Genomic DNA, 15302 nt, shown 5'->3' on the forward strand with positions numbered 1-15302 from the left:
TCTTGCAGTTGAAAAATCAGGTTGTAAGATCCTAATCATGCTGTTTCCTTTTTTAAATTCTCACTGAACAGAATTTAACATGTTAGGTAGGAACCAAAGCATATGAACGTTTCTTCTTTCAGCCATCTTGCCCTGTGATGTTTGTGAGCATATTGTGAAGGTGACGCTGGTTTCCCTGGCTCAGAACACCTCCCTCCCGACCACAGAGCTGGTTAAGTTACTGTAACTTTCCTCTGAGTACATTTCCTGTTTGGGCCCAGGATACCCCTCAACACGTGGCCCTCTGACCACTGGCTCCTTTTCAGGCTCCATGAGGGGCAGGCTCCCCCTCAGGACAACCCAGTGGCTGCTTAGGAATCGAAGACAAACTGTGGTCTCTTGGGGTAAAGGAGATTCAAGAGTCTGCGGCTCTGGTAACTTTGCTGGTGGTTTGGCTTCACACTGATGTGAGAAAGGGAAGTTCAGACCGTTCACCAGACTATAGCACCTTTCACCATCCTTTATGGAGTTACTAGGAAGATAAAAATAGAGCTATTAAGGACCTATCATGCATTGAATGGCCCCAGACTCTCTCTTCCAGGAATTCAAATTAAAATGAAGAAAGGATAATAATGCAGGTTACAGTTTCAAAATAACTTGGTGGTCATTTCATCTGGCTTTCTATTGACTATTATCTTGAAATTCTCCCTATTTTCACAAGGAATAAAGATTTAAGGAAAAACTCGCCATTAAAAAAAGGCTTTGGATAAGCTTAATATACAGGTATATTCAGTCATCCCTCGCTATCTGTGGGGAATTGGTTCCAGGACCCCCACAGATGCCCAAATTGTAGATGTTCAAGACCCACAGTTGAACCCCCAGAACCTGCGGATATGAAAAGTTGGTCCTCTGTATCCATGAATTCTGCATCCCACAAATTCTGTAGTTTTAATCCGTGGTTGGTTGAATCCACAGATGCGGAACCCGTGGGTACAGAGAGCTGACTGTGTGCTTCTCATTCAGGATCCCAGCAGAAAATAAATGGCACACACGCAATTGGGCAATAGTAGGAAGGTTTGTTCGTGAAAGGACTGTTGGCAAAGATGTGGAGATAGCATAGCCACAAGGGGTAGTGCTGGAACCAGTGGCTTGTAGCAGCAAAGTTATGAGCACACTTAGGTCTGAAGAGGCGAGGAGATAGGGAATTTACCAGAGCCAGAGGAGAGTGAAGTGTGTAGAGGAGGCCACTATGACAGAAGCAATGACTTCTGTCAAGAGACCCAGGCCGGGCAAACAGCCCTGTTCAAGACTGTGTCTGTTACAACTATCAGTTATACCATGTACATTAATACTTATTGGCAGAAAGTATGATTTTAAAACAAAATCTAAAGAGACTTTAGTTCAAACAAGGACATTGATTATAGGTAACAATAAAAACAGAAATATAATCCTGCTTTATACATTTACTAAACAAGTTGCTTTTGGCCAGCACTAGTCTAAACCCCGCATTTAACCCTTACTTTTGTTCCTGCTCAGCCAGACACTGTAGTATAGAGAACCCTTGTTTTTATCCTTTAAAAAAATTGTTGTGGTACATGCAGCTGTCAGAAAATAACTCGGAGGTCAAATAGTTCAGTAGTAAAAAGCCCCATCTGAGCACCGAGACCTAAGGCATTGATTTTTGAGAGAGAAAGATTATCAAAATGATCAATGAGTACTTTCTGAAAAGAAATTCTGATGTATCAGAGAATTGTCCTTTGGTATTCTGACGTCTGCCATGACAAAGTCATCCATTCATTCAGCAAACAAATCGTCGGACCTGAAGGACTTGGTTCTCAGGAGATAGAAAGACGTAAAAGGCAGCGCTGCTTCCTCCTAGGAGAGACCCTAAGGCAGGTGCACAAACAGCTACACTCCAAAGCCACGTGTGTAGCGTGACCCCGATAGAGGGTCATTGACAGTCACATGAAAGAGGCCCTGTTTCCAGGCAGGATGATTCTGGATGCTTTTGTACAGACCGGCCTCTAGCTGGGATGTGAGGTCTGGGGCAAATTTGGGTAGGCTAAAATCAAAGAAATAACCTTAGTGTAATAAGAGTTTATTGGGGAACAGCAGGGCATTCCATTTATGTATGGAGGGAACAGATGAAGATGGCTGATACCACTTCCTAGAAAGCCTTTAATGTCCAGAAAAGGCACATGGATTTTACTAGGAAGGTCACAGGAGACACTGAAGACATCTAACTTGAGAATTGTGTGGAACACGCCGCTTCAGAAAGGCTAGCACAGAGGTGAGGAGTGACAATCAGGAGGCTGATGCAATGCACTGATGCGGGTTCACAAGGCCTGAGATGTGGAAGCGGCAGCTGGGGTGCAAGTGGGCACACCAGGCCCTGGTGCCGGGCTGAGCAGACTCATGACGAACAGGAATGGAAACTGACATGGAGTTCATGGGCTGGGGGAGGGCAAGAGTGGAGGCACTGCTGACAAAATTAGGTAAGTTAAGAGAGGAAATTTGTTGGGAAAAATTTGTTGGGTTCAGTTTTAGATAAGTTGGGTTTGAGAGGTGGGTAAGGCATCCCGGAGAAAAGATCCTGAGAAGTTAGAAGTGCAGGACTAGAGTTGGAGGAAGCCAGTCCAGGATAGAAATGTACATTGAGAAGTCAACTGTATCAGGAAGATGGTTAATATTTTAAAACTTCTAAAAACAACTGCCTGAACTGAAATTCATCACTACTGCTCAGAGACACTGCCCACCAGTGCAGGATGTGAGCTCTCCAAGACCCAAACTTCCTAAATACAAAGCAAACTTGGGTGCAATGTGACCCAGCCCCTACCGTTCACAAGTCTACAAGTTTCCTCTCTTCTCCTAATGCTAGAAGGACAATCTAAGAGGACAACATGACTACTTATGGGTATCACTTACACAAAAGCGGTACCCATACCAAAACCCACCAAACCATTCCCCAAAATCAAATTTTATTATTCTAAAAGGTTGCCTGTAGTCCAAATAGTAGACAACCAGGACTTTATAGCTTTCAACATAAATATTATGACAGTAATTCAGTTAATAGAGCAAAAGAAAATCCACAGGTACAAAGGGACCACCTCTATTAATATGTTATTTTCTAAATATATGTATTTTTTAATCTAGTAACCAAATTTGAGAATCATATTTTCCCCCTGAACCACCATCATTCCCAGCCCTCATTCAAAACAAGTATAAAGAAGACAACAGTGTATTTTTCCTGTCTGGTCCAGTCTCCCTAAATCATACACCTCTGAAGAGCCAGCTCAGGACCACTTTGGCATATGCAGAATCTCCTGGGTAAGTGTCATGGCCTGGACATTGGGAAAGGATTAACTGTGTTGGACTTTAACATTATATAGGAAAATAGGGGACAACAAAGGTAATATTGCCCCAAAGTCCCACAGTCATTTCTAAGCACATTAGCATCTAAGATCCTGGTCAGCAATCCCTCCAAGAGATTTCAGAGATGGCTGGTTTGCAATTCCTTGCATTGGCTCTGTCAGATTATAAGAGCAAAGGGGTTGGGGTGGTTGAATTGCCTTGATAGAGCTGATAAAAAGTGGCATTTTTGAATTCCACTTTAGGAGCATTTTTAAGCCAGGAAATAGTCCTGAGATATGCTCTAGTGTAACCTCTTCATATATCAGATGAGGAAACTGTGGCCTAGAAAAATTATGTCACAGTGTGACAGACTAAAACTCTTAATCACACCCCTCAACCTTGAGAAATCCTTGGCTTTAGCTTTTAAGTTTGAAAAAAACAGGGCAAAAAAATAGCAGATTTGGCCTCCCCAAAGCCAAGGTCAAGCAGCCACATCCTTGTACTGAAACACACGGGGACATACTGACATTAACATCCCTGACTGGAAACTGGAGCCCTGCCCATAATGTTGGGCAGGGTTGGTTTGAACCTTGTGATCCTGTTATCGCAGCCATGAGCTGAGGTCAAGTCCAGCCACTTTGTGTATTTTTGAGGACTCAAGCAAGAATTTAAAGTAAACATGGGCTCAGTCTTCAAAGTCAAGTTATGTATTATCCCAGGGGCCCTTGTTGGTACAGGTTTAACACTATGAGCTATTCTGAGAGAATAGTTTTTATTTATTGATTTATTTAACAAAGCAGTTTTTAATGTCAGGTTTACCAGCATGGAATCACTCATCTACCCTAGCTTTATCCCAGCATATCTCTGTCCCTATAAAGCTCTTCTCTTCCTCCTCATCTTCTTAGAGATTTATCCTCCTCTCTCCAGTACTCCCATCTTCCATGCGCCAATCTCCCTCCCCATCTCCTTGCGAAAATGGCCCCACCCTCATTTTTTTCCTCTCCCTCCTCCTGCTTTCTTTCCTAATAGCCTTCTCTCCCCACTGGCCCTGAGTTGCTACAAACACACACACACATGTACACACTCAAGTCCAGCCCTTGGCTCCTTCCACAGGTCAAACCCAAGTAAGTCATTCAGATTGCAAACATTTATTACATACCTGCCATGTACAAAATACCATGGTAGACATTTTAGGTAATATAATTGTCTTCACTTTATCTATTTCCTCTTCTTTTTCACTGTCTCAGTCTTGTCACCTTCCACTTTTTCTTAACCCTCTGATGTCTTATCTTTCTTCCCCATGACTCTGCCTAAACTCCAAAGTCCCAGCTGGCCTCCTTTGAGCCAAATCCTAAGCCATTATTCATTCCTCTTTCCCTCCTACACGTACTGCCATTAACCACTGTCTCTTTTTGAAACTCCTTCCCCCTTGGCCTAGTGACATCCCATTGGCCTCATTCCCCTCCGGCCTCGCTAACCACCCTCTTCAGCTGACTCCTAAGCAGAGCTGTTTTCCAGATTCAGCTCAACTCTCTGCTTTTCTACAGTTATACCCTCTCCTTTCAACCAGGCATCCATTCCCACGACTTCAGATTCATTCCAAGGGTAAGGACTCCTACATATTTTCTTCTTACCCAGTCAGCTACTTAGAAACACCTGGAAAATAAAGCTTGAACTTATGTTATCAGTATTCAGCCCTTTGTTTAACCTGAGTCTGTCCTACTTCTTCATGCCTCCACACATTCAGACTCGCCATCGGTTCCAAGAACATGAAACAACAGCATTCCTGGTTTAATTTCTTTATTAATATGGCTTCTCCTTCCTGCGGCAACATAGCATTGGTAAGAACATGAATCCTGGAGCCAAGACTATCTGGATTTACATACTCAGTAGTTGTGTGCCCACAGGTGAGTTGCTCTACACACTCTGTGCTTCAGGTTCCCCATCTATAAAATAGTATAATCATAGTAATCATAGGAACTACTTTATACAACTTGGGGGAAGAGTAAATGATTTTTTATTTGTATACATTTATGGGGTGCAAATGTAATTTTGTTACACTGATAGATTGCATAGTGGTGAAATCAGCACTTTTAGTTCATCCATCACTGGAGTAACATACATTGTAGAACAGTGTCTGGCACATTATAAGTGCAAAATAAATGTCAGCTAGCAATTATTTTTAATAACGTCATTCATTTAAATCCTATCCACCATTACTGTCCAGCTCAATTTCCAACTCTTCATAAAGACTTACCATTCTACATTAATCTTACCAGAGCATTCCTCTTATGCTTCCTAATTCATTCGTTTCCTTCTTCAACAAATATTTATTAAATACCTACATGCTTCTAGCATTGTGCCTAATATGGAGGTTATAAGGATAAATAAGACATGATCCTGCCCTAAAAGAGCTCACAGTCTAGTGGAAAAAGTAGATGTGGCAACACACAATAATTTTTGGAACTTTGAGGACAAAAGTCCCTCACTTCACCATTTTGGGTCTCAGAGAAGGCTTCTTCAGGTGAGAGGTGTAGGGGACATTCCAGACTATAAGAATAATATATGTAAATTCATTAAGCCACCAAACAGCATGGTGAGGTAGGGGAGTGCTGAGTGTTATCATTTGCCTACTTAAAAATGTTATATCTTGTTCTATATAGCCATCTCAACTAAATCATAAAATCTGTGAAAGCAAAGAGATCTCAATTAATTACACAAGTAGTTCTTGTGTGCTAAGTCTTTATATTCCTTTTCCTCTTTTTATATTCCCTCAGACTCCAATAGAGATTAAAATATAAGAGAACTTTAATAGATATTTGTTAAATTGAGCTCCACTTCCAGAACTCCCCTTACAAGCCTGCAATAAAGGCTGAAGTGTCCAGGAGAAGCTTCCTTAAAGGAGTCTTGTACCAAAGATCTAAAGTGAAAGACAAGTCGGATTTGGATGGACAGAAAGGGGGAAAGAGTGCATTTCCAGAGGGAAACAGCCTCAGTAAAGTCATAAAGGGAGAGTGCAGGCGTGGGGACCACGAAGAAAGCTGAAATCTTGGAGTTGAGGGTCTTATATTAAGGCATGAAAGGAGAGTTTAGATAAGTAAGATGGGTCTAGCCTAAAAGCATCCAAAAATGCCAGGAAATTTTGCAATGTCATCTTTCTAGGAACCATCAACACAATTTCCTTTTCTGTAAATTCAGAGATGTCTAAATTCCCTCCCATCTCCAAATATCTGTGGTTGAATTCAACAATTCTCTGGATGCTTCTGCTTATAATTGTTTTTCATAAAATCAATTAGTATGTACAGACGAGTATTCACAATGGCCTTAAATTAAAAGAAATAAAATTTCTAGAAAGATTTCACAATTTTCATTTTTCTTCCTTGAAGCTCAAAGTAGGATTTTGTATCTGTGACAGAATCTAGACTAGTATCTTGCACATAGAAGATATTGAACACATACCTGTTGAATGAGCACATGAATAAGGACCTGTCTCACCAAAGCATAAGAAGGAGCAGGCACTTTAGAGGACAGAAACCTACTAACACCTTGTTTTAGTCCCCCAGGAGTCTCATGGTGGAAGGAAACATTCTCCTTGTATGCACCCATCTCAGCCACCTTCTATGAGATACAGTCTATGGATCAAAACTGGAACCCTCTTGATATTAAATTATGTATCCTTGTAACTGGTAGTGTTCAAAATCAAAGAAAGTCATCAGGTGACATAGAAGCTGCAAATGCATCTCTGGTGACGTTGTGATACTTCATTATGTGTCAAGTATCCACAAACAATGAAAAGCACAACCTCTACCTTCTCAGCAAATTAAAAAAAATTTCAAACACTCACCTAAGTTCTCAAAAAGGGAATCAAGAATCCATGTCATTATCAAAATTTGCAGACATGTCAATAATTCAGATTTCTGTGTGAATTAGTGGGAGATGAATAGGAGTTAGTGCTATAATCAGTACATTACATGGTGGACTGTGAACCAATGAGGTAGTTCAGATTCTGCAGAAAGGGACTCATGATTAGATCAGAGGCCAACATGAACTATGAGTGCGTAACTATGACACCATTAGGAACCATAAACCTGGTTACCTTGTCAGCCAAAGTCCCCAAGATAATGAAGACAATGACGAAGAAAAACATGATGGTAATGGTGATGGCAGAGATAAAGGAGTAGCTCAGAGTTAAGTAAGAAATTGTCCACCACCTTGCAAATCTCTTCAGCAATGAAAACAGAAACACATATAACCTGCATGGTGACACCACACTAAATTAATAGGCCTATGAAATTAGCATTGAAATACTAAAGCTAAAGAAGTCTAAATGCTCTTTTTCTGCTCCACCAAGTGACTGGGGGGCTCTTTCTTTTATTTATTTTCTTTTAAGAGAAGCATTCTCACTCTGTCACAATCATAGCTCACTGCAGCCTCCAACTCCTGGGCTCAAGCAATCCTCCCTCCTTGGCCTCCTGAGTAGCTGGGGCTACAGGTGCAAGCCTCTGCACCCAGCGTGAGGAGCTCTGGATCCCATCCAGTGCACCTCTCTTCTCATATTTGCAGTCATCAAAGTGAGAGTAGCAAGCAAAAAGTTAGACAGTCACTTCGCAACCGCCTTTCTGTGGGGCCTGGGTTACCTTCCTTCCAACTTCAGAAGCCAATTCACATGCAGTAATTGTCAGACAGAAAGCTCAGGCTAAAGTTTTGGGGGGATGTTTTGTTTGTTTTCATTTTTTGTTTTGTTTTATCCAAAAAGGGTCAAAGAAATCACCGTTTAAAAAAGACATACATACTTTAACACAGCTTAAAACACCAGAGACCCCTTCAGTCAGTCACAAAACCACCCAGATGTCATTTTTCCTAATGTTCTGCTTAACTATCTACTAGGAAGAAAAGTTCAACCTCTATGAAGTTCCCTAAACAATAAATTCCTTAAAGAAAAAGGCAAACAGAAATTTAACCAAGATGAAAAAGGTTTTTGTCCCTTGCAATGACCTCCTGTGAAATAATTATGTTTTGAAGGAGTGTCTGTCCTCTGATTTTTAGACAAGAAAGTCTGAAATGAACTGTGTACCCTCACCAATGCCTATACTAGTTAATAAAGAGCTATTGTTTTAGAGATGATAAACCACAAACGGAATTTTCTTCTGGGATGTTGGTGGCATAAAAAATTTTCATTTTGTAAATGTCAGCACATTGCATGCAGGAAATACTTGGAGGAAGATATCCACACAAGATAAAAGCCAAATGGTAATCATATGGCATTTCTCCACTCATGAAAAAACAGAAGAAAGATGTTAAAAAGGAAGAGAGTATGTGTCCTAAAGAAGAGGAGGCAGTGAGATCCCCTCCCCACCCATAGTAAAGGTTTGAATGTCAGAGCTTCGGAGTTACAATCACAGATTCATTTCTATTTCTAATCTATCTGTGGCAATGACTCATTCTATTTCCTGGAATTGATATGTTGATATTAATTTTACAGTCCTTGCTGTAAAAGTCCTTGCTGGATGATTACCTTAAAAAAATATATTGGGCATGGTAGTAGAGTAAAACAAATTCTTAAGCAATGTCTGTACTTTTGAAATATCTATCAAATTTACCTGAAGCAACAAAACACCCAGTCAATTTTTTAACAGTCAGAAAAACTGACCACAGTGTATTAGAGGTCGTGTAAATACAGCAATCTGTTGATTACATTGCATTTTTCAAAATTCATCTTTTTACCCTGTTTTCCCAAGCCCAGCCCCTCAGCAACACAACCGTGAGAAGTAAATGACTTTGTTCTCTATACAGCTACCTCAGGGGAGTCATTTGCTGAAGACTGAAGTAAAAATAAAGTTTCTAATCACTTCGCTTTCCTTATGACTTTTCACCAAACGCCAGTCATTTTCCTGTTTTCTGTGCCTCTCTCAGAAAAAGAAGTGCTGCCGGGACACAGCAACATGGGCGAGATAACTGTGTCCAAACTGACCATTTTGACATTTTATTTCATAAGGTTTGGGAGAAATGAAAAGGAATGCCCTTGTGGAAAAGTAAGTGGTGCTGTCCTGATTTTTGTCTTCATACTGCATAATTAGCTTGCTGAAAAATAACCAGTATTGGCCGAAAAATGTAACCCATGCTACATATTATGTGCGTACTCCTTCCTGTCATCAATCCCAAACGTTTTTCTTTTAAGAGCCTGTACTTCCAAGCTGGACTCATATAACACAGTCCAACAAAGTCCTCTCTGTGGGTCTCAGTTGCACAATTATCCAAGTCTGGTAGAAAACACATGACTTTAGCAAAGGACTTGTCTAAGTTAAGTTTTTCTCATTCTTCCTAAATCATATTACTTTAATTTAGCCATAAAGATCTTTCTACAGTGTCATACAAATCATGAAGAATCAGATTAGGCTTAACCTTCATAGAATAAGTATTTTAAGCTATGCTGTGAACAAATAGGTTAGAATTATTAAATGATTGGGAAAAAAAACCTGTTCTTCATACATACACATGCACACACACACATCTCTCCACACAGCCATAACAGTAGTTTCTCACAATCCCAGGGAGGACACTCACACTTTGGCCAGGGAATTTCCGTATCTATAATTTTTTAATGCAGGGTGACTACAGAGAGAGAGAAACAAAAAGCACACAGAAGGCTTTGCACCATTTGATTAGAACAAATCATACATTTTTGTATGTTGTAATTATTTTCTTTCTCCTAAGTTTTCTTACTGGAAAAGACATTTCAAAAGTGTCCCCTCTACCCCCATCTCTTCCCTTCTTCATTAGATAGACACTCGGCAGCAAATCCTGAAAGCTTTTAGGAAAGTGAGTTGGCATTTAAAAAGTAAATGTATTTCAAAGTAGAAGACAAAGGCTTCATATGTGTGAACTCTCTGACTGCTTTGTAGCTATCCGCCTTTTAATAAATGCCCTAAATAAAAAATATAAAGCTTTGAGTCTTACCAAAAAATCTTCAAAAGAGAGTAAATAAATTAATGAGAGATAGGTGTCCACAAAGCACATCAGAAAAGCATTTTGTGTACAATTGCCAATTTTAAATAGTTTTCACTTGGGGTGAGGCTTCTCTTTACTCTCTAATAAACTAAGAAATTTTATATATTCTTTAAAAATAAATTTTAAAGATCCCTTAAAAATAAATTTTAATGATATTTTTAAATAAATTTTAAAGATTCTTTTAGAACATATTTGGTATCTCTAACTGCTTGCTAGCAAATACTGGGGAATATCATCACAAGCTCCTGTCTTCATTATACTGACACTTTTTATAAATATACACAATTTGTGCTCATTGGTACCTCAGATCACAAAATAGATGAGTGTATATGCAACTATTATATTTCTGCAGGTTGAGAACTTATACTCTTTGGGGTATATGCACATAATGTTTAAGAACAACAACAAATAATGTAGTCTCCATACCTCCAAGTCAAATAAGAAATAAAATTGAAGATACTGGCTTTTCAATGTATCTTTTGGGGGAAAATATCTGTCCTTATTTAAACGTGCCTGTTAACCCCTATTAGTCCAATTTTTGAGCCAAGTAGGGCCCTTCTCTAACTCTGAAAACAAGCTGAATGAGCATCTTACTCCAGCCCACTAAGATAACAAGCCTTTCCTGCTAGGAATTGTGATTTTCCAAAGATGATTTAAGCCTGGATTTACCTGAGTCTATGAAATTACAAACCACATAATGGTAGGCAGAATAGCAGAATAGGCAAGAGAACCAGCTCTGGGGTCAGACTAAGGTGTCTCCCACCCTGCCTCCGACAACTGGTACCTGCATATGTTTGGGCAAATTGCTTAACATGCCTACCCCTGGGTCTCTCCATCTGAAATGGGGCTAACTGTAATACCTACTGTCCAGCTGTGAGAACTGAGTAAATGCTCTGTAAGTGTTAGAAGTATTACCCTCCTTATCATCATCATTGGGAACCTAAAGAATTTTAATCGAGGAAAATAGATTTCACCAATTACAAAAGAAAACTAATTTATTAATATTGGTATCGTACCCGCTTCTGTGGTGACTGTAGGATTCATTTTGACACTCATTCAACTTAGGTAGACATAGCAATTACAACTAACATTTATCTTGCCAGCTGAGCCCTGATTGAGCTAAGGATTTCACATGGATTATTTCATTGTATCCTCACAGTGACCTTGAGATGAGGTTTATTATCATTCCCATTTTACAGATAAGGAAATAGGCTTAGAGAGTTTAAACAGATGCCTAAGCTTAGCTAGTAAGAATTGGATCAGTGATATGAACCCAGGCAGCCTAAATTCAAAGCTTTCAGAACCAACCTACTTATAGCAGTTTTCTTAAATTAAAAAAAATATATACATAAGTTAAAAATTCTTGAGATACCATCAACTAATAGTTAAATAAATGTTACTTATTTCCAAGGGACTTTTGTTAAAATACCATTGTCTAAGAATTAGTGAGTTTCTAAATAACAGGTTGCCATATTAGAGCAGAACTCGACTTCAAATATACAAATTTCACAGATGGTTTGAAATTTAAAATAAATCAAGCTGGTCATAAGACCTCAAAAAAAATTTAGAAGAGGAAAGAAATTAAAATTATTTACCTGTTACTTGAAATGAGGGAAATAAGTTGAGAGCCAAGAGCAGCCTGATCATCATTGTCCTAACAGTGGGCGAGGGCTCCAGCCCTTCCTTCTGAGGAGCCCAAAGTGTGAGGTGAACTGAAGACGCACCTGCCAAGGCTGACAGGCTCTGTCATCCGTCATCTACGGTCACCGCCAACTTACTTCCCTTAGGGGTACATGATCAAGGAACTCAAACCACAAGGCATCGTGACTGCAACATTTCACACAGGATATTACATTGTTTTGATGACTTTACATTTTTTATTTTTTGAGACAGGGTCTCACTATGTTGCCCAGGCTGGTCTCCAACTCCTGGGCTCAAGCGATCCTCCCACTTCAGCCTCCTGAGTAGCTGTGACTACAGGTGCACAACTTCACAAGGCTGACTGTTAGACTTCTTATTTGTTGTCCATGAAAAATAGTGTCCATGATGGGCTCATGAGAATTGTTGTCTATTGACGGGCATCAGAGTTGTGAAAAATGGGTGCTTGAAATCCAGCAGAGAGTTAAGGGCGGACAAATAAAGTGTTCTGAAGAAGGAATAAAGCCTCTTGCAGGCCAGGCGTGGTGGCTCACACCTGTAATCCTAGCACTCTGGGAGGCCGAGGGCAGAGGATCGCTCGAGGTCAGGAGTTCAAGACCAGCCTGAGCAAGAGTGAGACCCCTGTCGCTACTAAAAATATAAAGAAATTAGCTGGACAACTAAAAATATATAGAAAAAATTAGCCAGGCATGGTGGCACATGCTTGTAGTCCCAGCTACTCAGGAGGCTGAGGCAGAAATATTGCTTAAGCCCAGGAGTTTGAGGTTGCTGTGAGCTAAGCTGACACCATTGCACTCTAGCCCAGGCAACAGAGGAAGACTCTGTTTCAAAAACAAAAGCCTCTTGCAGAGGAGAGGTTTTCATAGGATGAAGAGGATAGTGAAAAAGACAACAATAAGAATTATATTGAGGAGTTAAGAAACATCTGCTTAAGTGTTTGAAGGAGTTACAAACATTAGGAACATAACATTTGTATTGAACATAAGGTAGCCCTCTGGAGCATTGAGCGCTCAGTGCTTAGTTTACTCCACACTTCCCCTAACTCATTTCCAAGAACTTTGCAACACACATTCCACCTGCAAGTACCCAGCCAGCTGGGTATCAGGACGAGGTTCCCTAGGCTAAGGGAAAGTCAAAAAACACTCTGTGTTCTTGGGAGGACAGTGAGGGCACCAAAAGCACCTTGGTGTCTCATGCTCTCTATGTCCCTCAAGGTTTAAATAATAGGGCACAAAGGGAGGTTCCAAAGCAGCATCTCCAGACCCCCAAGCCCCTGCACCCTTCTCCCACTTCCAGGCCTTGCAGATAGGGACATTCCACCAGCCTGGCCAACTTTGCTCTCCAATTCAGGGGCATCGGTATCTCATACTCAATGGGTGTCTCAAACTTTTCCAGTAATTTTTTCCCTCCTTTCCTGATAATCTAAACTTCATATAATTACCCTAGTTTGGGGTTTTGTGTATGGTTTTTTAAAAAAAGATAACTTGTATTGCTTTTTATTCTGATTATAAAAGTAAGATATATTTCATACAGAAAATTCAGAAAAACACAAACATTAAAACAAGATTCATCTATACTCTTTCTGCCCTAATGTAAACTCAGTTAATATTCTGGCCCATTGGCTTACATCTGTTTGTCTATTAAGATTTTTATATATTTAATATCATGTTTTACTTATAGTTTTCAACAGACGTGTACTGTTACCTATTGTATCTTGAACATTTCCCCATGTCATTTAAGTATTCTTTATAAACATCATTTGTAATCGACGTATAATATTTTATCCTATAATCATATTATAAATTGTTTAACAAATCCCTAGTATTGTCACCTTTCTTTTTCTTTGCTATTTTAAATCGCTACGGTGACCATCTTTGATGACCTACCTGTAAGTGGAGTCAGGCCTCATGTCCCTCCCTCCTGATGTGATAAATGACAGACCAAAAGTATTTCCTCTCCTGGTAGACACTCTTTGTCCACATTTCAATTTTCTCACAAGCACATTCTTTGTGAAACTCCCGTACTGATACATCTTTCTGCCCTTTGGAGCAATTTATTCTTGGAAATGATTCACTTATATTTCTGAACTACAGGTAAATGACAAAGTCATGTCCCCAGTCCTGGAGAAGATTCACTTCTAGAATTTGACTCAGCATTCCTGGGCTCTTACCCTCTATCCAGTCTTACTGGGGACAATTTAAAGATTGCAGGGTGACCTTTACTAAAAAATCCCCCTATTCTAATGCTATCAGACTACGCAGATTTAGAACGAAAGCTCTGAGACTCATTATACAGACTAAGAATATGTACAGTAGAAACAAAGACTCCCAACAATTTCCTATAATTGACAACAAAAGGCTGAGGAGTAAGTTAATAACTGTCTTTAAGTATATTAAAGATGACTGTATAGCAACTTGTTAATGTTATGTATATGATAATGCTTAATCAAATGAAACTTAGCTGAAAGAGAATCATTGCACATATCTGGTCTAACTCCTTTATCTACAGAGAAGGAAACTGAAGCCCAGAGAGGTTAGTTGACTTATACAAATTCACAAAACGATAACTAAGTATACTTGATTTTATTGCTTGACCAACCCTATGTGGTTTTCATTCTGTAAAATTAAAAGAAACGCTGGCCAGGTGTGGTGGCTCATGCCTGTAATCCCAGTACTTTGGGAGGCTGAAGCAGGAGAATCGCTTGAAGCCAGAAGTTCAAGACCAGCCTGGGCAACATAGTGAGACCCTATCTCTACAAAAAATTTAAAAATTAGCCAGGCTTGGTGGCACATGCCTGTAGTCCCAGCTACCCAGGAGGCTGAGGCAGGAGGATCACTTGAGCCCAGGAATTCAAGGTTACGATGAGCTATGATCAAGCCGCTGCACTCCAGCCTGGGAGACAGACTGAGACCCTGTCTCTAAAAAGGATATTTGTATTCCTTTTTATAAACATGTATCACACTAAAGAAGCAAATAATTTCATTAGAGTGCTTTTTTACATTCTTGAAATTCAATGGCATTCACATATACTAAGAGGTAGAAATGACAGCGGTAAAATAAGGACCTTAAACCCATCAATGCACAAGATACTGAGACCCTACTACCTTTCCAGCAATCATAATGGCTAGGATTCACCAAGAACTTTACGTTCCAGATCTCATTTAATACACAGTCTGTGGGGAAGGTTATTATCATCCCCATTTTACAGACGAGTAAACTGATCTGAGTGAGGGTTAAGTAGTACCAGGACAAAAGGATAAGGGTATGCATTACCTTTTGGGTGCAAGTCATGTAACACAATGTCT

The 15302-nt window shown here is 39.8% G+C and overlaps 1 protein-coding gene across 2 annotated transcripts in view; it reads right to left on the reverse strand.

Annotated features, from left to right (window-relative positions):
- Positions 1 to 12136, reverse strand: part of CD28 (CD28 molecule) — a 38069-nt gene extending 25933 nt beyond the window's left edge. Inside the window, exon 1 of one of the 2 annotated variants that reach the window (XM_045559678.1) lies at positions 11934 to 12076. In XM_045559678.1, coding sequence (XP_045415634.1) covers positions 11934 to 11988 — 55 coding nt within the window. In that variant the 5' untranslated portion in view covers positions 11989 to 12076. Of the gene's footprint in view, positions 1 to 11933 lie in introns of both variants that reach the window. The other variant, XM_045559677.1, reaches the window with a different exon arrangement.
- Between the last annotated feature and the right edge of the window lie 3166 nt (positions 12137 to 15302).

Source organism: Lemur catta, chromosome 8 (assembly GCF_020740605.2).
Source record: "Lemur catta isolate mLemCat1 chromosome 8, mLemCat1.pri, whole genome shotgun sequence".
Taxonomy (NCBI): Eukaryota; Metazoa; Chordata; class Mammalia; order Primates; family Lemuridae; genus Lemur; species Lemur catta.